At 36.2% G+C, this 23,586-nt stretch overlaps 1 protein-coding gene across 1 annotated transcript in view; it reads right to left on the bottom strand.

Annotated features, from left to right (window-relative positions):
- The window catches only part of LOC150078290 (myoferlin-like), a 452,265-nt gene that overhangs the window by 17,536 nt on the left and 411,143 nt on the right, over positions 1–23,586 (bottom strand). Inside the window, exon 51 of the mRNA XM_090384525.1 lies at positions 1,645–1,792. Coding sequence (XP_090240651.1) covers positions 1,645–1,792 — 148 coding nt within the window. The remainder of the gene's footprint in view (positions 1–1,644; positions 1,793–23,586) is intronic.

Here is a 23,586-nt window from a genome sequence, read left to right as displayed (position 1 = left end):
AAACAACCCTCTGTCGCCAATTTTGTAAACTATAAGATAGCTAGAGCAGAATTTGTAAGATAACAGGGCCAAAACTGAAAAATAAGGTTTTTTCAAGTAAGAACATTAAAATCAAAAAATAATCCATCCTTCTCTCAATCAGTTGACCCCAAAAAGTGGCTTAACTTTATTTGTAGGGCTGATTCCTCCCCAGTTGACCTGAGGTCCTCCACCTTGGCCACAGAATAGCTAACAAAAATCTCTCATCAATTCCTTTAACTTTGAAACAGTCTTATAAAGATAATTGGTAACCTTTATCTTGTGCAGTTAGTCCTGGGACTATTCCAAATTTTGCATTAAGCTTGATAGTGTATACTTTGATTCTTAGACTTAGAACTCCATTACCTTCATTTTCATTGGGTGTTTGAAAAAGACTCTTCACAGTCTTGGCTACAATAACAAAAAAATTTTGGCTCTTAACGACTTCCATCCCATCTATTTCATCTTCTCTGTTAAAGATTGTGTGGAAAAGCATTGCTTCCTGTCCTCACCCAGCAAACTTCCAGTTGAGTTTTCAAATATACATTATGGGAAGAAGGGAATTTCCACTGTCACAAATTTGTTGGAAACCACTCGTCACTATGGCTCTTCATCAAAAGGCACAACTTGATATTACCTATCTGATATTACATGAAAGTTCAACCTGCAATATTTTCACCTTTTTTATAAGAAAATAGAAAAAATGAAAAAAACAAGAAAGAAAACAGGCCAGTTGTCTGGAGAAGTAGCCCATCAGAACCAGCCTGCACACCAACCCTGATGTTCAGAGTATGAGAGCAAAGGTCACCTCTAGCTTCCACTTCACAATAATCCTGGATCCAGGAGAGAAAATCTGCACAATTCTGTTGGCTATTAGAATTAATCCCTCACCTATAAATTAACTGCTGGCAGCATCTCTTGCCTGTATGCACATCAAGTTTCTGGGAGCATTGGCAAGAGGAGTCTGTCAGCAGGCAAAAATTTAAATCTCTTTGTATTAACCAAGATTTACTTAATTTAATATCTGGTTTCTATTGTAACAATAATTCAAACATAGAATTGTTTATTAGCAAAATTGTAATGGTAATTATAATCAAAATATTGGTAATTGTAATAATGTCAATTATAATTTTGGTAATTATATTTTAATATATTCAACCCTTTATATTTATATTTTAATATATGTAACCCTTTCTATTTTTTGTTTCCCCAACAGCATGGTCTGATGATGGTATCGGTAAGATACCTGAAATGTCACATTAATGTATAGTAGTTTAAGCAAATAGCTTAATAAACTATATTATTAATTTCACATGGTGTAAGAGTGGTATTAAATATAGTAATAATCTTAATCATAATGATTAGGTCTACATTTGTAATATGCATATTTGCAATATGCTATGTACAGCAGCAAAAGTAGAACTAATCATTTTGACTAGTTCCACAAGTTGACAATGAGTAGAAGCAGTGACAATGTATTTAATGACATGTAAATTATTTTTAATTTGGATATGCCATTTGAGGTCTGCTGCTAAAGGAACATATCAGTATTTGAATTAAATATCTTTCGAGTGCATGTGTATAAATGCAAACGTACAACATTAAATATATTATAATATTACTTACAGGAAACGAGTAGATGAAAAGAATGACAAGAAGTATTGCAAGAAATATAAGTAGCACTGTGATGATATACCACTTGTAGTTCTTCCAGATTATGAATTTGAATGATCTCCATGGTGATGTAATCCAAAGGAATGAAGTTGCTGGACGCCTAGTAAAAATTAAAAAGTAAAGTTATCTTCTATTTCAGAAATAATCTCCTCCAATGTAGAGAAAATTGATATCAGTTCAGAAAAGTGACAACAAATAACTAACCACCTACAGAGATTTCAAAAAAAATGTATAAACACCTTTATCATTGGTGGGTGACAAAACAATTGTATTTGGGTTTTCTATTTAGAAATATTCATCTGCTTAAATACCAATTCATTAACACATGATGAGGGTACATTGAGCAAACACACAGGAAGTTATTTTAGACAAGGCACAGATGATGCTACGCTCCAACCGCAACTGGAAATTTGTTCAGTCATGATACTGTCTACTGCTATTCATGAAGAAGATTAATTACGTAGTCATGAAAAAGGCGTTTGGCAGTGCACTGTATGACACAAAGCATACTGGCCCTGACGCAGAAGGGAGCTCTAAAAGGTCTGTTAAATAGTTATAGCATGGTAAAATAAAATGCAAAGGGAGCCCAAACCAACCATTCACAGTTGTGTTGGAGATTACCTGATATAATTACTCAATGAGTTTCTGGGTCTTGCAATTCAACATGAAGCAAATGGCTGACATAATGAATTCATGAACACTACAAAACTTTTAGATTGTCGTATTTGTAAATGAGATTGGTACAGCATCCATCTGTATTAGTTCATATACCACCTAAATCTGTGTAGAACCACCACAATCCTCTGAACAAATGGCTCAGATAATTACAGTGGTTCTAAACATGAATACAGGTCATTATCTACTGTGGAGAGGTTGTATTTCAGCAAATTAACTGTGAAAATTTTGGCAATATATTTTGGAAGAGGAAATAATTCTCTTTTTACTGTATAATAATTTTACATGTAGTGGATTTGGATTGGAAGTATGAATAAAGTATGATTAAAGACAAAGCAGAGTACAGATCCATCAACTGCTTTTGTTTTTCCAAAGGGGGAAAAAAAAAAACTCACGAGGGATGACTGAAGCAGATAGGAAGAATTACTCATCCTATATTATTGTCAGAGTAGTAGAGGCAATTCAAGTGGATTGTATGTAATCATGATTGATTCAAGTGGTGGGAACGAGAGTATCCAGGTGCTAATCAAAGAATTTTCAGCTCCTGGGAATAAGCTTTTTGAAAAATTTTGCCATTTTACAGTTTGTATTTGCCTAACTTTCATATTACATCACATTCTATAAAAAGCTTATAGTCCTAGTGATGCTCATTAGTTTATTTTTTTTAACTTAGCTAGAAATTTTGTAGGTTATTACTGGATATATGTAGACCTTTATATCATTCAAATTTTCCTGCCATTATAACAGTATTATGGAGTGAGTGGTAGGTGAAATTCTAGCATTTTAATTGTGATAATATATAGCTCAAAAGTTCAAATCACGGAGGTTAGTGTTAGTTAGATAACTTTATCATATGTTATAATTATAACCTTCAAGCGTAATGGTATAACCTACTACATATAATGTGAACTTGGTGGCATGGTAGTATTATTACTGTATAACTGGTGAATTGGAGTAGGATTATTAATGCATTTAACTTTCGATTTAAAATTAGAAGTGTAGTTAATATTTGTGATTCTTGGTTAATCTTTACAAGTGGGTACCCCTTCTGTGGAACTTTGTAACACGCAATGATAGACAAGTGTAGCTCCACCAACTTATTGCTCTGACAGGCTGTTTAGAAAGTGTAACTGCTCCTCCCAACTCTCCACATCATATCATGTGACTATTGCATAACATGTATATTGCAAGAATAGACTAGACTGCACCCCTGTAAGCTCGTTACATAACATCTATGCCTTGTCTCTAATTATGCTGGTGAATGTTTCTTACTTATCATTTATAATTGCTTAACTATATATCTGTGTAGATACACCATAGACAACTCTTAAAGAAAAAACTATGATAGTAGTGTAAAAGGCATAATTTCTCTGTATCTCATATTGTGCTCATTTTTCACAATGAGTTACCATGTACTGCACTACCTCGAATAAGTAACACTTCACTAATAGAGAAAACTATTGCTTAACTCGGTGGGCCCACCACTGAATTAAGCAATAGTCTTCTCTATTAGTGAAGTGGTCTAGATCAGACAGCTGTAGCCCAGAAAAACAAGCACTGACTATGACAAACATTTTAACAAAAACAGCAAACCTGTCTATCCCATAGAAAAAACTGAGGAAGCAGGCAGTCCCCTGGTGGTGGTGGTGCCCTGAACTGACTATACTCAGGAGAAGTGCACCAGACGAGGAGAAATTTTCAAAGAGACAGAACATCTTGGCCACAAAATGAGGTGGATGCACTGAGAGATTCTTATAGGACTCTTAGGAATCAGTATAGCCCTCATAAGAGACAAGAAAAAGGAATGCTAGAGGCACTTGGTGGGAACTACTAGAAAAAATAATCCTTGGGGAGTTGTCTACAAAATAGTGACCAACAAGCTGCCAAGAGGAGATGTCTTGGAAAAGACTGTCAAACCAGATGGAACCCCAACCCTGTGTTGGGCAGATTCTGTAAATAACATCCTAGACAGTATTATTCAGACTGAAACTGGAGATCATTCCCCCACCCAGCTAGACATTATAAAAGAAAACACTGAATAAGTCAATGCCAATATTGAACTATACAAGACTTAGAAATAGTACTATCTAAAACCAAAAACAATAAATGCCCAGGTTTTGACCTCTTAGAGGTTGAGATTATCAAAAAATTAGCATAAATAGCACCAGACAAATTAATAGCACTATATAGTAACTGTATGACAGAAGGTATATTCCCAAAAATATGCAAAAAAGCTGTGGTAAGATTAATTCTCAAAACCTCTGAGAAACCGCCTACCAATCCCAAATCATATAGACCAATAGCCCTACTCCCTGCACTAGGGAAAATATATGAAAGACTATTTGTATGGTAGATTAGCTCAATACTACAACGGAAGCAGGTTTACATTGCAACAATCAGTATGATTTTAAGCAGGGCAACTCTATGGAGGATGCCATGCACCACCTACTTGACAACAGTTAAAAACTCAACTCAGAGGAGAAATATATGCTGGCAATCTCTATTGACTTTGCAGTGGCATTTGACTCACTCTGGTGGCCTAGTGTCTTTAGAAAACTCCATTGGGCAAATGCCCCACAAAACCTCTATAAGGTAATAAACAACTACCTTACAGATGGGAGTGTCTCAGTATGCACAAGGTTCCAGGAATTGATACGTCCTGTGAATAAAGGCTGCCCACAGGGTTCAATCCTTGGCCCTTTCTTCTGGAAAAATTTCTGGCCTTGGAAAGCCTGGCCTTTGCAGATGACATGATTTTTCTTAAAAAAAAGGTAACACGTGAGTGGTTGTAGAGCAAAGATCAAATGCTGCCCTCTTGCAGCTGCAAGAGTGGGCACAAATGCATATGTTCAAAATATCACCTGAAAAACCAAACAAATACTTCTAAAAAGCAATTTGGACATAAGAAGACATCCACAAATCAAAATTAACACAACCACTATAAAAATGGTAACAGAGCTAAAATATCTTGGACTGGTCTTTGATTCTAAATTAACTTTTTATCCCCATTTGGTGATTGCCAGGATCAGTTGAGCAGATTGGGGGCTCAAAAGAATGACCACGGCAATCATATACAGTGCAATGTTCCTACCTGTTATCACCTATGGAACCGGTGCGTGGTTCACCCACTCGGCCATAGTAAGAAATAGGAATAAATTAGAATCAATACAAAAGACAATACTATTCACTATTACTAGAGCATGTCGCACAGTAAACATACCTGCACTACAGTTGCTGGCCGGAGCTCTCCCACTTTACCTGGAAGTAGCCAAAAGAGGCTTATATTATAGATTTAAAAAGGGCATACACACAGAATTTCTGGGGATAGCCCTTGATACAGCCAAAAGCTTCAATGCCGAAAGAAAAAGAATAGCCACAGAGCTCCATGAACTGGGGCAAACAAAGTAGGAGCAGGAAACCAGAGGTCTGGTTACCAAAAGGTTTCTGGCCACAGGTGGCAATGGTCAGCCCAAAGTCACCTAAGTGGTATGCCCCAGGACTTTTTATTGACAGGTCACGGCTCCCTAAAGGTGAAACTAACCTCCTTAGGGCTGACTGATGACCCAAACTGCACCTGTGGCAAGAGTGAAGACTGAGCACACATTCTATATGAATATATAACATCCCCAGAACAGAGCTATAGTACATATTGGCCCCTTCCCAGGGAAGAACATCGGTTCATCATAGAAGAGGAAAATTATAAAGCCTTTACATCCTTCACACAGAAAGTATTTGTAATATGCAGAGCTATCCCCAGCAATTAAACAATAATCAATAGTTAAAATTGCCCACATTTCCCACCACGCCCAGTGATGACTTAAAAACTGTCAGGATAGCAGTATTCTCTGCCCTGACATGGCAAAACCCCCCAGGACTACCCTGCCATGTGTAGGAACCTGGGGTCCCTCACCAAATAAGTAACCACATAGGGGAGTGAGATGTACAGGCAGCCAGGGAAGCAGATTAGCTGAAAAATATCAGTAAGCAGCAAGGGGATGCAATGTACAATGAAAGACAGAATGAATAGGCTGGGCATGAGTGAACTAGGAATTATGGTAAAAGGACATAAATGGCAGTTTTGGTGAAAGAAAGAGTGACCTAGCATGAGGGAAAGAGAAAGCGAATGGGAATAAGTGGAAGAGCAAATATAATTGGCTGAAAGAATACAAAGTTAATAATAACTTACATTACTTTATATATACTAACAAACACTATCACTGCATTCTCCCCTGGCCTACAAAAAACTTGCAGCTAGGCCTGCCTACAACTGAAGAATACCAGTAAGTTGAAGTGCCCAGAGAGTGCAGTGCAGAAAGCAAGAGTTGAATAAATGAAATGAAAGCCAGAAGACTGAATGAAAGTGAGAAAAAGAACACAAACCATAAATACTACAGTTAAGTACACACTAACCATAGTTTTAATTAGTACGTATTTAAATTTACATTACACATCATTGCATCCCCCTGGTGTGTGAGAAAAAGAAGAATGAGAGTGAAAAAAAAATTACATATATATATATATATATATATATATATATATATAAATAAAATGGGGAGGAAAAAAAAAATATATATATATATATATATATAAGAAAAAAGTATAAAAATAGAATGCAAGTAGAGTGAGAATGCAGATTATGAATGAAGTAAATGTCTCTCTCCTACCCCTTTGCCTGGCGGGTTCCCCACTGCCAGCTAATAATATCCCACCCCCACAGCAGGATGGGCAGTTTGACCTTCCTACCGGATTCGACACTATATGGACATGACAATCATCATCGATGAACACATACTGCGGCTTTGCTGCTGACATGCCATTTGCCGATCTGAACTGGGTACTCTAACCTGGTTCCCTTTAAAACCCCATCCCAGGGCAGGGGAGTGAGGAGACAGGTCTCTGTTTTCTTCCCCCCAATACTTTGTCTGGTGGGGCTTGCCTCCACTGGCCTCTTTGGGAATGCCTACTCTATCGTTCCCACTATTTTGCCTGTTTTCCCCCAGTCTTCAGACTCCCTTGCCTCACTAAACCGACCAAGTACACCCCTAACAAAGCTGCCAAATTCTAATCAACATCTAAATTCTACTGCTTTCTTGTAAATCTCTTTCAGCCAAATTCTAGTGTTCACCCCCCCCCTTTTTTTTTTTTTTTAGGTCTTGCCACTGAAATCCTTGAAAATTAGGTGGTGGAGCCTGCCAGAGTACTTCGATAATCTACTGGGTACCTAACCTGCCTCTTCGTGGAAAAGTGTGGGGTGGTCCCAATAGGGGCCCAACGGCTAAATGGTCAGAGAAACAACAGACCACTCCCCACACACTTTTTAAATCTCTGGCCTCCACAAAGTTCTGTCATTTACAAAGTATAAATATGGAGATGGAGGAAACCACTGGTGCCATCAGACAACTAACATGCTTTACAAATCACTTTACACTTGGGCACCACCACCACCCATTAATGAGCTTAACAAACCACATGTGACTTCTGTCACCATTGTTTTACATCAAAAAGAAAATTCAAAAATTTCCACCACTGTTAGGATTGTTATAGTATTGAATGCATGGTAGGGGAATTCTAGTATATTAAATGTGGCAAATAGGTAGCTTAGAAGAAGAACTCTTTATGCATACAAAAGGCACACGCCATACACAATACCCTTCACGGCTACAAGCCAGGGGTGATATAGGTTGGCATTACTTAGATAAATTCATTATCTATTATAATTTACAATATTAGCATCAGTAGAGGGATATGATACAAGAAAGAAAACTTATACAGCATCAGCAAAAAAAAACAAAAAACCCTTATCATTTTACCCATCCATTCATTTCAAATGTTTGTCTAGTTCTGCCTTGAATTTATTTAAGCTGTGAACTTCCACAACAACAGATGGAAGTTTGTTCCAGCAATCAACCTCCCACTGACCAAAGGCAAATTTCTGCACATCTATTCTACAACTATCTTTCCTCAATTTGAATTTATGTCCCCTCACGTGATTAATCTGGACAGGATAAAGAATCCCATTGGCATTGAGCTTGCTCAAACTATTCAAGGTCTTATGCACTTCAATCAGATCCTCTCACAGGTGTCTAAGTCTCCAAACACTGCAATTTGCAGAGTTTAAGTTTTTCGTCATAAGAGCAACCCTTTGTCCCATCACCAATCTTGTGGTCATTCTCTGTACTCTTTCCAGCAGCTCTACATCCTTCCTAAAATGAGGCCTCCAGACCTGAATACAGTACTAAAGGTGTGGTCTGACCACTGTCTTATATAAGGGGATAATCACCTACTTATAACTAATAGAAAAATTCCTGTATATCATTGACAAGACACCATGAGCTACTCTTGAAGCCTGTCTGCACTGCTCAGAAAACTCCCAGGTCTTTTTCATTCATCCACTATCCCGAGTGTAGTACCACGCAACTGATACGTCCCTTTGGGTTACTACTATCCATATGCAGTACTTTACATTTGTCAATTTTAAAATTCAGTGGCCACCTCTCATCCCATCTGCTCAATTTTTCTAGATCCTGTTATAGTAGCATACTGTCATAGTGCCAACTTTTGTATCGTCTGCAAAGTTGGATATTAAACCTGACATACCTTCATCAATATCATTAATAAATAGAGAAAACAACAATGTGCCCAACACCAAACCCTGGGGTACTCCACTAATAACTAGCCATGAAGAGCAGTGTCCATTGATTACTACTCTGTCTTTGTCCACTCAACCATCCCTTTATCCATAGCAGCAATTTTCCCTTAATGCCACACTACTCCAATTTGTACAGTAGTCTTCCATGTGCAATAGTATCAAAATCTTTCCTAAAAGTATATATCAAAATTATTTTTTGCATCCAGTTCCTTTGTGACTGCATCATAGTATTTAATCAAATTGGTCAGAGAAGACTTTCCCTTAACAAACCCGTGCTGGGTCTGAACTGCAGTCTTGTCTAGATGGTCCTGCATTACTTCATTAAACAGAGACTCCACTAATTTCCCCGGAACAGAAGTTAAACTAACAGGTCTGTAATTACTTGTATCACCCTTTGATCCCCCTTTGTGAATGGTGGCACATTTGCACATCTCTGGTCCATAGTGACCTCTCCTAATTATGGCTAAGGTTTGCTTACTTCCTTTGCCACTTCCTTTAATATAACTGGATAGATCCCAATCACCCCAGGTGATTTTCTTATGTTTAACTTCTACAACTTCTCCTCCACTCTGCTCTCAGTTATTTCAAAATCATTTAGCTCCTGCCAGAGTTTGATGAACCTCAACACTCCCCTCCCTGAATGTCTCCTCATGTGTGAATGCAGATGCGAAATACTCACTCAGTTTGTCAGCTACCTGAGCAGGATCAACAGTCGAACCATCAATATCAAGGGGCCCAACCTGATTCATCCCCTTCCTTCTAGAGTTTACATAAGTAAAGAACTCTTTGCATCTTTTGCCAAGGATTTCTCGTAATCTGTCTTTGCCTGTCTAACCTGCTTTGTACTTGATTACAGACCAGTTTATATCTACCATAGGATTATGTATTACTTGTTAGTTTATATGCATCCCATGCATTTTCCTTATCTGTTACGAGTCTCATTAGTTCATCTGATATCCATTTAGGCCTAAACCTTGAACAATATTTTTTAGTTGGAACAAAAAGCCTAGTAGCTTTCAAGATTACCTCTTGAATGCTTCCCATTTAGAATTTTCTCTTGGTAACATCATCAGTTGATCCCACTGTATAGAATTTAAAAACTATCTGAGACCACTGTAGTTACCTTTACAAAAGCAGAAGCCCTTCCGTTTACCCCTGACGGTAGTTATACCTTTGAGTAAATCCCACATTAGCAGTCTGTGATCACTGCCACCTAGTGGTTCCTTTACCTGCATATTCTTAATGCAAATGTAACGGTATAGTAATACATATAACTTACACTTGATAGGAGATAGGAAATATATATACTGTAAGTTCGATATTGCAATATATATATATATATATATATATATATATAAAGCATCCATAAAATTACTGAGTTTAGGTTGTAAAGATGTAAAATTATAGTTAAAGTGTAATATATAGAACACCCAATTAATGCCATCAAACGATCGAACATTACATCGGACGTTATGTATATACTAAATAGATACGTTATAGTGTAAAGTTAATATCTTTAAAGTTTGAAAATCCATATAGCCATAGTCCTGCCATATCTCCAGTATACATGAAAACCAAAATATAAATCATATTAAGTAAATTAATAAAATAATAAAATAATAAGCCCAACACAGGAAAATTATTTTGCAAGGAACTTTGTCGAGGGCTAAACCCTTACAAAATAACCAACCCATGCTAGACTGAGCCATCGGTTTCTGTTATCATCTGCCTGTATACTAACGCCAAAATAATATAATAGTGGATATGTGGAATAATTTAGTATAACATTAACGTAAGATTTGAGACAAATGTAAGTCTAGAATGCCAAAACAACAAGTGTCGTACCGTAATACATAACAACAATTTATAAATGATACAGGCTGGATGATATTTAGCCCGACCGATCGCTACCACATTATAAGCACAACTGAGTAATTATTAAAATTTTTGCTGAACACAATTTAGCATAAAATTTTGCAGAAAATAGCTAATAAAGCTAACCGAAGGAGAACGGAAAAATGTATAGTAGAGCAATAGTACCTCACTCCCCCTCGAATTACTCTAATAGTTCGCGAGGTATGAAAAATAAGGCAAGAGGAAAGCTAAAAGCAAAAAGCTAAAAGCAAAAAGCTAAAAGCAAAAAGAAAGCTAAAAGCAAAAAGCTAAAAGCAAAAAGCTAAAAGCAAAAAGCTAAAAGCAAAAAGCTAAAAGCAAAAAATTTTTTAGCTTTCCTCTTGCCTTATTTTTCATACCTCGCGAACTATTAGAGTAATTCGAGGGGGAGTGAGGTACTATTGCTCTACTATACATTTTTCCGTTCTCCTTCGGTTAGCTTTATTAGCTATTTTCTGCAAAATTTTATGCTAAATTGTGTTCAGCAAAAATTTTAATAATTACTCAGTTGTGCTTATAATGTGGTAGCGATCGGTCGGGCTAAATATCATCCAGCCTGTATCATTTATAAATTGTTGTTATGTATTACGGTACGACACTTGTTGTTTTGGCATTCTAGACTTACATTTGTCTCAAATCTTACGTTAATGTTATACTAAATTATTCCACATATCCACTATTATATTATTTTGGCGTTAGTATACAGGCAGATGATAACAGAAACCGATGGCTCAGTCTAGCATGGGTTGGTTATTTTGTAAGGGTTTAGCCCTCGACAAAGTTCCTTGCAAAATAATTTTCCTGTGTTGGGCTTATTATTTTATTATTTTATTAATTTACTTAATATGATTTATATTTTGGTTTTCATGTATACTGGAGATATGGCAGGACTATGGCTATATGGATTTTCAAACTTTAAAGATATTAACTTTACACTATAACGTATCTATTTAGTATATATATATATATATATATATATATATATATATAAATAAATATAATTAATAATGTAAACTTCATAGCATAACTGGTACATACTTTTATTACTGCATTAGGTATATTATTTTAGTGAAGTATTTTTTAATTATGTTGAATTTGAATGAATATCATGCTTTAGACCAGAGCAGCAAAGCAAAGGGCTCAAGGTAGTGGGAGTAATGTGGCTCAGCGTAGAACTGAGGGGAAACTTTCTAAATCACAGCCATATTAAATGTACTGCTTGTTTAATGTTTGTAAAGCTATCTGAAATGGGACATGATAGTGCCAAGGGAGATGTCTCTGTGTATGTTCAATGTAAGGAGTGCAAGGATATTAGGTGCCAACTCAGCAATGTTATGGGTCTTTATGAAAGTTTCAAGAACAAGGTGGATGCCCTTGAAAGATTTAAACTGGGGGTCCCATCATGCTCTCAGCTGCCCACATCAATGCCAGTGCTTGCACGTACTTGATCATCAGGCACAGCAGGAACCTCCCAAGGCACAATGCACTTATCTCACAGGAGTTAGTTGTTGTTATCTCTATTGTCAGGGAAACAGGAAATATATTGTGCAAAATGGATAGCTGGAATAGGACAAGTATATGTCTATCAGGGGAAAAATTTGATGGCATTGTAAAGCAGATATCATATTTTAAGTGCACAAAAGATGACATTGTTGTAGGAGATCTGAAGACTTAACAAGCACAGGGCAATATTGGAAAAAAAAAAAAGTAGTGAGTTATGAATAAATTTGAGTGCCTGCAATTTTGTCCAGACATGATAGCAGGAAGTATATGATGAGAGCCTTGTCAATTAATTCAGCACTGGATAGGTTGTGCAAAGCTCATGGGGTAGAATATTTCTCAGCATGGTCTGCACTTGTCAACAGGAAAGACTGCTTCTACAGGGATGGGATGGGATACATTTAAATTGAAAGGGTGAAAGAATATTTGCTGATGCTATTGAGCAGTATTAGCTGGGTCAGAACCCTGCTAGCTTGGCTGTATACACAGATTAATAGATTAACAATAGCTGCAATTAAATGAAAGCAATTCTTGCATTGTTTCTATTGGAATGAGCAGCAACCTGGAAAGTAAGGTGCTGGAGATTTCAAAGACTGCTGGGAGTCATCGTGGAACAAGCAAATACACAGGCTGTGTTAGGATAACTAAGAGTAAGAATATGTGCAAGTATACTTTCATGTACACCAATGCTAGGAGTACAGCAGACCCCTGCTTTATGATATTAAACTGTTCCAGTGATATTGTGAAAATATCGTAATGTGAACCCAATAATACATTGTTTTTTGGTAATTCATTCTAAGACTAGGAAGTTGAAATTTTCACTATATAACTAAGCTATTTATCTCTCTAAAAGGTGATTTATCAGTTTGCACAATGTCGTACGTACACTAATTCAATACAGTAACTTTATGTGAAATAAGCACAACACAAAAAAAATCACTTCAACTAGAGAATGCAAAAGCAAAACACTCGGCCAACCATTTACAAACACTGTCGTCCAGTCGGGGACAATCTTAAGCTCATCATAAAGTGAGATAAATAGGTGCCAGTTGACATGATCACTGGTTAGTAGAATCAGCCACTTTAATTTCAAGAAACCAATTCAAATCATTAAAATGCACTACTTTCATTGTTACCATATGTTTGGTTATAAGAATGAATTTTGAATGCCTTTGTGATATTTTTCTAAAATATCACAAAGGCATTCAAACCAGAAGTGACCTCTAGAAGTGTTAAATGCTTTTAACACTTCTGGAGGTCACTACCATAAACAAAAACAATTTGCAGTTTCCAGTTTATTGAGCTTTTCTATTATAAACGGGTAATAAACTCAATCTTACTGCATTTGCAACAATACTGATAACTGGAATTCTGTGAGTTTTTATGTTATTATGGTGAAATGTGTTTCTCCTTCCATGAAAATTTCCATATAAAAAACAAATAAATTTTCAGAATCTTCTCTTCATTCCTATTTGTTATGAAAACTTTGTAAACTTGTTATTCCGTATCTTACTTGCGTGTATTATGTTAGTTGCAATTTGGTGCCGTGTTCTTTGCCGTGTTCTTTGTTATTGCCGTGTTCTTTGTTATTGATTGCTTATCTTTTGTACTGTTTTAAATTTTGTAACCTCCCTCAACAAAATGTCAGTGAACAGAAATGTCAACTAGCTAGTATGTACATATTAATTAAGCTATGTAAATGTATGTAAGCATAAATTTATTTTTATTTTGCTAACTTGTGGAAAATATTTTTCTGATTTTCACATATGATCATATAATTATGTTAATTGGTAAGGTAATAAAGTGTAAATTTGTGCTTTATACCTTTACTTTTATAGTCTATGGCAGAGGTGCCACGTGAAAATATTACTGAGAAACTGTGACACTAAGGGTGCCACACCACCCTGTGGTAGTCTAATAAAAGAAAATAGGAGGAATATTATCCATAAGGCAGCGGTTCCCAAACTGTGCACCACAGGATATTTTAAATTTTTGAGAGAAACAGCAATACTTGACATCTTTTGGACACTACGCAAACTACTGGCTTGAGGTAGTTCATAGTTTCAATGTTACTTATTAAGTTGTTTGGTTCTAACTACTTAATGAACAGAACCTTTAGGTATTTCTTTTGGTCTAGGGGTGCTGTGAAAATTCACTAAAAAGGTCAGGAAATCTATCCATAATTGATGCCGCCAACTCTGACCAATTATAACTTTAAACATAGATAAAATTAAATTACAAATAAAATAAATAAATAAAATACATAAAATCGACTGTAAAATATAATATAATTTAAAACACAATAAATCATATGAATATATTAAAATAATAAAAATATTATACATTAGAAGCGTTAAACCCATACTACTCTAAAACTGAAGCTTTGGGGCAGCATCTTCTGCCTTTCTCAACATAAGTAGTGCTGCATCAACAATTCATTATAAAGCACTAAGCCTTCCCAGCAGACCCAGGGTGTGCTATGGTACCTGTGCAGGCTCCGTTTCCTGTATATAAGGACCGGAAGTGGCTCCGGGCTGTATGACTTTAAAATGCTTATCCCTATCCAGGATGACGGTCTCAAACATTACATTAATCCTACAACCCTTATTCCTATTCAGGCTATGATCACTCAAGGACCAAATCCTTAGACTCTCCAACCACTTGGAGAAACCCTCCAAGTGGTTGGAGAGCCTAAGGTTCCAGAAACCCTCTACCTCATCTGTAATTACAGCTCCTTCTGCTGTTATCCCATGGGCATGGGATAACAGCCAAAGTATGCCCTGGGTCTGCTGGGAAGGCTTAGTGCTTTATAATGAATTGTTGATGCAGCACTACTTATGTTGAGAAAGGCAGCAGAAAAAGGCTGCCGAAAGCTTCAGTTTTAGAGTAGTACGGGTTTAACACTTCTAATGTATAATGTTTTTATTATTTTAATATATTCATATAATTTATTGTGTTTTAAATTATATTATATTTTACAGCCGATTTTATGTATTTTATTTATTTATTTTATTTGTAATTTAATTTTAATACAAATAAAATTCAACTCACAAACATGATCGCAATGAATGGTGCTTACTACATATTGTATGGTGAACAGTATTTTATTATGGAGAGTCCATTGTAAAGTGATGCAGACATTGCTGGGAAATCAGAGATGTGGTGTCACTCCAATAAAAGGGATGCAGATTTTGAATAAGGAGGTACAATGTATACAGAAAATCAGAATCCAAAGGTTGGTACTTTCTCGGCTGAACAGTCTGCCACCTGATTGGTTGGCACCGGTTATACCCAACACTGAGATATAGTTCAAGATATAGAAACCATAATCAAAAAGTTGGGGATAGAATACTAAAAAAAAAAAGTCTTCTGGAATAGTAAACTTGAGTCATGTGATGAGGTCAAAATACCAATAGCATTAGATTTATGTGATGACAACTTCTCAAAACCAATAACTGGACAATTTACTGATAATTAAACTGTGAAAATTAAAAGCTTTTAAATTTCTTTACATGATTAATTTTTATTTATGTTTAATTAATTATAAAAGATAAATTAAATATTACCAGCATATCAAAGCAATACAAATCAAAAACGTGCAAGAGATGATAAATTATGAGGTCACTCTCCAATTACAAGCACCTGAACTTATGACTATCATGCATGAGAACAAAGCTGCATAAGATAAACAATATAATGTTTTCACAAATGAACAATCTTTGAATATTTATTATTTTTTTCCTGCTTAATTAAAAAAAGGATAAACTCTATTATATAACCCCAGGGGCTCACATCTGGTGAGTATGGGCTTGGCACACCCAGGGTCCTGAGCTGGATATCATTATTCTTCTCTTTCTTGGTGATTCCCTTTTACTTCTGACTCTCTCTCTCTCTCTCTCTCTCTCTCTCTCTCTCTCTCTCTCTCTCTCTCTCTCTCTCTCAGGGTAACTCAGAAATCTTTTTTTTATTGGTGCAGTAAAAGCCTCAAGCTTCCTTGCACCATATGGTCAATAATAATAATAATAATAATAATAATAATAATAATATTGATTTTAAATAAGAAATTAATTATGAAATGCTCTCCTAATTTTTGCATTATCCTAACAAACACTGAAAATGATTGGTTGGACTATTATTTTTCATCATGTTCTTTCAACCAATAAGACCTGTTCTATAAAATGCTGTCAACAGTTTGATGTCTGTACTAAGAGTCCATTATACTGTATGTATATATTATATATCTGTCTGGGCAGTTCCTAAGGATCAACCTAATAACTTAGAGGGGAACAGGTATCCTGTGTGTTATCAGACACTCAGCCTAAAACACTGATGGATCCAATATCTCTCTATTACAGAAGATTTAGGAGAAGTCCGGTTGGCCTGCCTCCCTAAAATCCACTCATGCACACCTTCTCGTTGGTAAGCCCTGTTACGTCACTTAGGTGGCAATGAACGTGTAGAGTGGTTCTCTTCAAGACGCCTGGTGAGCGTGAAGAGGAAAAGACCAAACCCTCCAGCAATATGAAAGCACGACGAAACAAATGGCCCTCAGTCCCCAGCAGCTTTCACTCTCCCTCTTACGGCAGCGAGAGGATCAGAGTGGAAGCAGAGGGTGCTAAGAATCTCTGGGTACGACCAGGCTGCCATGCACGGAAACTGAACTTGGCCTGTTATAACGTAAGAACACTCATCGGTGAAGACAGGATATTAGAGCTAGAAAAGGAATTAGAAAATGTGAATTGGAATATCATCGGTTTGGCTGAAACAAGAAGAAGAAATGAATCACTTATAAGTTTATCAAGTGGAAATCTGCTGTACACCAATGAAAAAAGTGAAAGGAGTGAAGGTGGAGTTGGGTTTCTGGTCCATAAAGATTTTAAAAACAACATTTTGGAATTCAAAAGTACATCACCAAGAGTGTCAAGACTAATATTCAAGATTTCTAAGAGATACAAGCTAAAGATTATAATGATTTATGCACCAACATCGAGCCATGATGATGAAGAGGTTGAAGAAATGTACACCGAAATTGAGTCTTCTAGATGAGCAGAAAACCCACTACACTATTATTATGGGAGACTTCAATGCTAAGGTTGGAAATAGACAAAACAGCGCAGAAAGAGGAACTATAGGAAATTTTGGAATTGGTGAAAGAAATGAAAGAGGTGAAAGACTTGTGGAATTTGCAGAATCTCAAGGACTGTCAGTAATGAACACTTTTTTCAAGAAAAGGGTGAACAGAAAGTGGACATGGAAGAGTCCAAATGGATTAACTACTAATGAAATCGACTTCATCCTCACTAACAGAAGATATATTGTGAATGATGTTACCGTCCTGAATAAGGTAAATGTTGGAAGTGATCACAGAATGGTAAGATGTACACTTGATATAGATGTAGGAAAGGAAAGGAAAAAACTGACTCGAGTAAATAATACAAAGGTCTTTGAGATAACAGAAGAGGAGAAAAAGCAGTATGTACTGGAACTTAAGAACAAGTATGAGCTTCTGCAGACTGCTGAGGACCAAGATATTGACGAGGAATATTACAACTTTTTGAAAGTGATAAAGCCCAAGAAACCTATAGGGAAAAAGAAATCCAAAGAAGAAAAAATTAGTCAAGAAACACTTGTCATGATGAACCGAAGACGACAAATGAAAAGCAAGAAAAACACTGACAGAGAGAAAATTGAGTATACTGAGTTATGCAAAGCCATTAGAAAGATACTCAGAGAGGACATAAGAAGATTTAACACAAGAAAAGTAGAACAAGCATTAAGGGAAAACAAAGGATTTAAATCAGCAGCCATGAGCAGTAATACAGAAAGACAAATGATACTGAAACTGAAGAATAGCGATGGTGTAGTTATAAACAGCAGAGAAGGCATAATTCAAATAGCAGAAGACTACTATAGAGAATTATACAAGGAGCAGGGGAATAATGCCAGCAGTGGGGAAGATGGATTGCAAAGTAGCAACACATACGACATACCCAATATTCTTCCTGATGAGGTAGAGCATGCATTGAAGAAAATGAAGAATCAGAAAGCCCCGGGAGAAGATGAAGTTACTGTAGAGTTGTTAAAATTGGGAGGAAGAGACATAACACAAAAACTGGCAAGGCTCTTCACAAAGTGCATTAGAAAAGGTGTGACGCCTAAGCAGTGGAATAATGCAATCATAGTTTTGCTGCATAAGAAAGGAGATAAATCAGAAATTGGAAATTATAGACCAATTAGCTTGTTATCCCACATCTACAAATTGTTCACAAGGGTCATTACTAACAGATTAGAAAGAATACTTGATGAGAATCAACCGAAAGAGCAAGCTGGCTTTAGGACAGGATTCTCAACTATGGATCACCTTCATGTAATATCACAGCTAATGGAGAAAGCAAATGAATATAAAACACCACTATGCCTGGCATTTGTGGATTATGAAAAGGCATTTGACTCCATACAGCATAAGGCAATGTTTCGGGCACTGGAAAGACAAGGCATTGATACCCCATATATTATGATTTTGAAGAAAATATACGAGAGTGCTACCTCCTTTATTAGACTAGACAAAGACAGTAGGAAATTTAAAATTGAGAAAGGAGTTCGACAAGGAGACACAATATCTCCGAAGCTGTTTACTGCTGCCCTTGAGGAAGCTTTCAGAAGATTAGACTGGTCGCAGAAAGGAGTCAATGTGAACGGAGAGTACCTAAACCATTTACGATTTGCAGATGACATTGTGGTCATAAGCCACGATCCCAAAGAATTAGAGGAAAATCTTAATCAGTTATGCACAGCTAGTAAGGATTTTGGACTAAAGATGAATATGGCTAAAACAAAAGTAATGATGAAGAAGTATGCCACAGAAAGGGAAATAATGATTGAAGGAGCAGTAATTGAAAAGGTGGAGTCATATACTTATCTGGGACAAGTTATTAGCTGTAATAATGATAAATGGCTGGAAGTCAAGAGAAGAATAAATTTTGGATGGATGGCATTCAGGAAATATAGTCACATACTGAAGAGCAATATCCCAGTTTGTCTTAAACGTAAAATAATGAACCAAGGTATACTCCCCACCATGACTTATGGAAGTGAAACTGAGAACTACACAGTGAAGAATGGAACGAATCATATTGGGAATCAGACTGTTAGATAAGAAGAGAAACACATGATTAGGCAACAAACTCAAGTAAAGGACATTCTTATCAAAACTAAAGAACTAAAATGGTCTTGGGCAGGACACATAGCTCGAAGACATGATGACAAATGGACTAAGAAAATAACAGAATGGTATCCAAGAGGAGCTAGAAGAAAACCTGGAAGACAAAGGCGGAGATGGATAGATGAAATTCATGAGTTTGTGGGTAGTAAATGGATGTCCAGTGCTCAAAACAGAAGGAACTGGAAAGTTGCTGGAGAGGCCTTCATCCTGCAGTGGATTGAAAATGGCTGATGATGATGATGAACCTAATAACTGCCAATGTTATCTGTGCGTACTATGTCCACATAACTAGTCATGCATGTTGTGTTGTCGTGTGTCGTATGACATGAGTCGCCAATAGATAGTTCTTTATAAAGCGAAATGCCAAACGTAAAGTGAACATAATTATAACATTTAAATAAACAAACTTTTAAAAATGTATTCATTACAATAATTATCAGAAAATTATTATACAATAATTATACTGAACTGTTCTTAGTTAATAAACTAATCTAGCCAGTAAAAAAAAACTGTTGGTTTACATGCCACGCCACGTAGAATGTTGAACTCTGATGAAGATATTGACAAGTAAAAGTTGAATACATACGTATGTACAGTACATATATACAAACATTATAATAAAACATATTGTATAGACCATTCAATGTTTGGTACATGGTTTTAATGCTTTAAAATGGCTAACATAAGCAATACGTATCACAAAAGCTCAGGAATGCAAGATACACATAACAAACAAAACGTATAACAAATGTCTTGGAACAGAACTTATTCGTAAACCAAGAATTGCCTGTATTTATATATAAAAATGAGTTTTTATATACAATCAGACCTCTCTTTAATGAGCAAATATAGCGAATTTTTTTTTGATTTACCCTTGGTCATTACATAGAAAACAGTTTCCGTATAATGAAGCAAATTTCCATACAACAAACTGATTTCGAGAGACCAGGGTTCGCATTTTTCACACCTCTGGCCTTTAGGCAATAGAGCTGATGCTGTAGAATTAAGAGCTAAAAGGATTAAGAATCAATCCCTTTGGCTTTTAAGAGCTAAGACATTCCACATTTTAGTGGTGCCTATAAAACATATACAACTGGTCAACACCGCTATCTATGTGTCCACAGCCACTGGCTCTGTTCAACCTGTTTCTACTGTAAGCACCCTATTAGAGAATTAGGAGAGGGCGATTTTCCTTTATCCATGAAATTCATCTGTTGTGTCCCAGAAATGAGTCAACCACACTTTCACCAAATTTCACCTGTCTGTTTATACAGTAGGTACAAGTGGTCCCTAAATCAGTTTTGTTTTAGCTGCTGTGTAAGTAACCTTACAATGTCTAAGAGGAAATTCTTGTGTAGTGGAAAAAGTGGAAGTGCTTAATAGTGTAGATCGGGTCCTTAAAAAAAAAGAAATCACTTTAGAATTTGGTATCTCTGCCAGTAGTGTGTAAACTATTCTCAAAAACCATGTTTCGATTCTCAAACTGTTTGAGGAAATGAGATCCAGTTGGAAGTGTAGATGAAGCAGTTTTTAAGTGGGTTTGAGACCAAAACATGCCAATATCAGGGCCATTAATAAAAGAAAGGGCTATGAAGCACACATCTTTTCTGGAGCATAAAACATTCCAAGTCAGTTCTGGTTGGCTGGACAAATTTAAAAAGCACCATGGCTTACTCTAAAAAGTTATTTCGGGTGAAAGTGGAGTTGTGATTGAAGAAGACTGTACCCATTAAAAAAAATTAGGGAGGACTACGAGCCCAAAGGCATATTCAACATTGATGAAACAGGTCTACTTTTTAAAATGTTTGCCGAACAAGACACCGATTTCAAAAATGATAAATGTTTAGGTGGCAAAAATGCTAAGGAGAGAATTACAGTCTTGGTTGGTGCAAATATGGCTGGTAATGCAAAACTGAAGCTTTTGGTAAGGCAAAAGTAAACAAATTCCAATGTTCCCAAGGAGTAAAGTCATTAGAGTTGGACTACAACTACAACAAAAAATCATGGATGAGGTGAAATTTCTGAACAGTGGATTTTAAATTTCGATAGAAAGATGATGAAAGAAACCAGAAAAATCGCATTGATTATCAACAACTGCCCTGCCCACTTGGTAATTTCTCTGCTAGCAAAATTCCTATACAGCAATACCTTGCATAGCACTGATAATTGGTACTGAAAGTGTTCCGTGTTATGTGAAACCGTGCTGATTGAGGTATAATTATAATGGGGTTTAATTGAATGTATACCAGAAAAACAGTATAAACAAATTATAATAAATCTATAAACAATTTGCAGTTGATAGCCAATTAAAAGGATTTGAAATAAAAAATATTGCAAAAATTTTATTAATGAAAGGTAACATCATCAGAGATGAGAAAAAAGCTTTGTTTATTTAGGTATTTCAATAATAAAGTCTGGTGAATGCACCTTAAGGTCCAGTCAAAAACTTGTACGCCGAGAAAAAGAAGCACCAAAAAGCATTTTTGTAGCATCAAAACTCATCTTATAAAATTTGTCATATCTTGATGCTATGTTCAACATTTGGACCTCCATTCATAATCGCTGACTCCGGTCAGTTGACATGGCCTGTTAACCCCCCTGAAAAACTTTCTCCAATTCTTCTTTTAAATTTTTTGGTGCCACTTCAGTGTTATCCACTTCAGAATTGTTTTTCTCTTCTTCATATGCAGTTTGCTCATAAATTTCAAGGAGAGTTGCATCATCTAAGTTGCTTACATGTGAGTCAATGCAGTCACGTATATTGGCAGTGTCAAAGTTTAAAATCCCAAATCTTTTCCAATCTTCACAATGTCTTTGGCAATTGTCTGAATTCGTAATTCAAAACCAGTGAAATAATTTGCCAAATAGGGAAAAACAGGCTGCCAAACAGAATGCATGTTGTTGGCAGCGATTTCTAGCCAAGATGCAAATATATTTTTGATCGTTTTTAAAGGAGTAAAAAATAGTTTGTGAAATGAAAAGCTATCATGTCATCTTGTCAGAATGGAATTAATAACACTGAACACTGCTGCACTTTTCCAGTGACTGCCTGAGGGAAACTATTGGCACATGTGCATGTGAGCCAATAGAATGGGCACTGCAGCATATATGTACGCGTTCCTAGGCTACAACAATGCAGCATATATGTAGAGTACATGTCTAGGCTATTGAATGAGTTTTAATATGTATAGTAAATTTTTGACTTCTACTTAATTGAAAACAGTGTTATAGTGAAACCCATGCTGTTTGAAGCTGTGCTAAGCGAGGTATTGCATATAAAACTCCATGACCTGCTGTGGCAGCACGTCTGCACTGCTCAGAGAACTTAATATCTGACTGCACAATTACCTCCAGGTCTTTTTCATTCTCCACCTCCCTGAATGTAGTACCACACAGTTGGCACATTTCTCTTGGGTTACTGCTACCCATATGCAGTACTTTGCATTCGTCAATGTTAAACTTTAGTTGACACTTCTCAGCCCATCTGCCTAACTTTTCTAGATCCTGTTGCAGTAGTATACTGTCTTTACTGTCATTAACAACCCTGCCAACCTTTGTATCATCTGAAAACTTGGACATTAAACCTGATACACCTTCATCGATATCATTGATAAATATACAAAACAACAATGGGCCTAGCACTGATCTTATGATCACAATGTCATCTGCAAATCTTAGATGGTTTAAGTACTCTCCATTCACATTGACTCTTTTCCGAGACCAGTCTAATCTTCTGAAAGCTTCCTCAAGGGCAGCAGTAAACAACTTTGGAGATATTGTGTCTCCTTGTCAAACTCTTTTCTCAATTTTAAAGTTGCTACTATCTTTGTCTAGACACTATTTAAGTGCCATCAAATGTAGAAATGCATGATGAGGCACAGCACATTTTATCCCCACTGTTTGAGAATTTCTTAATAATAAACACATTGGTTATTGGATTGATCAATTGCATGGC

This window comes from Mastigoproctus giganteus, chromosome 11, assembly GCF_048544385.1.
Source record: "Mastigoproctus giganteus isolate SK-2022 chromosome 11, ASM4854438v1, whole genome shotgun sequence".
Classification (NCBI taxonomy): domain Eukaryota; kingdom Metazoa; phylum Arthropoda; class Arachnida; order Uropygi; family Thelyphonidae; genus Mastigoproctus; species Mastigoproctus giganteus.
The sequence above is the reverse complement of the archived record's forward strand: the minus strand, read 5'-3'. Positions and strand labels throughout refer to the sequence as shown.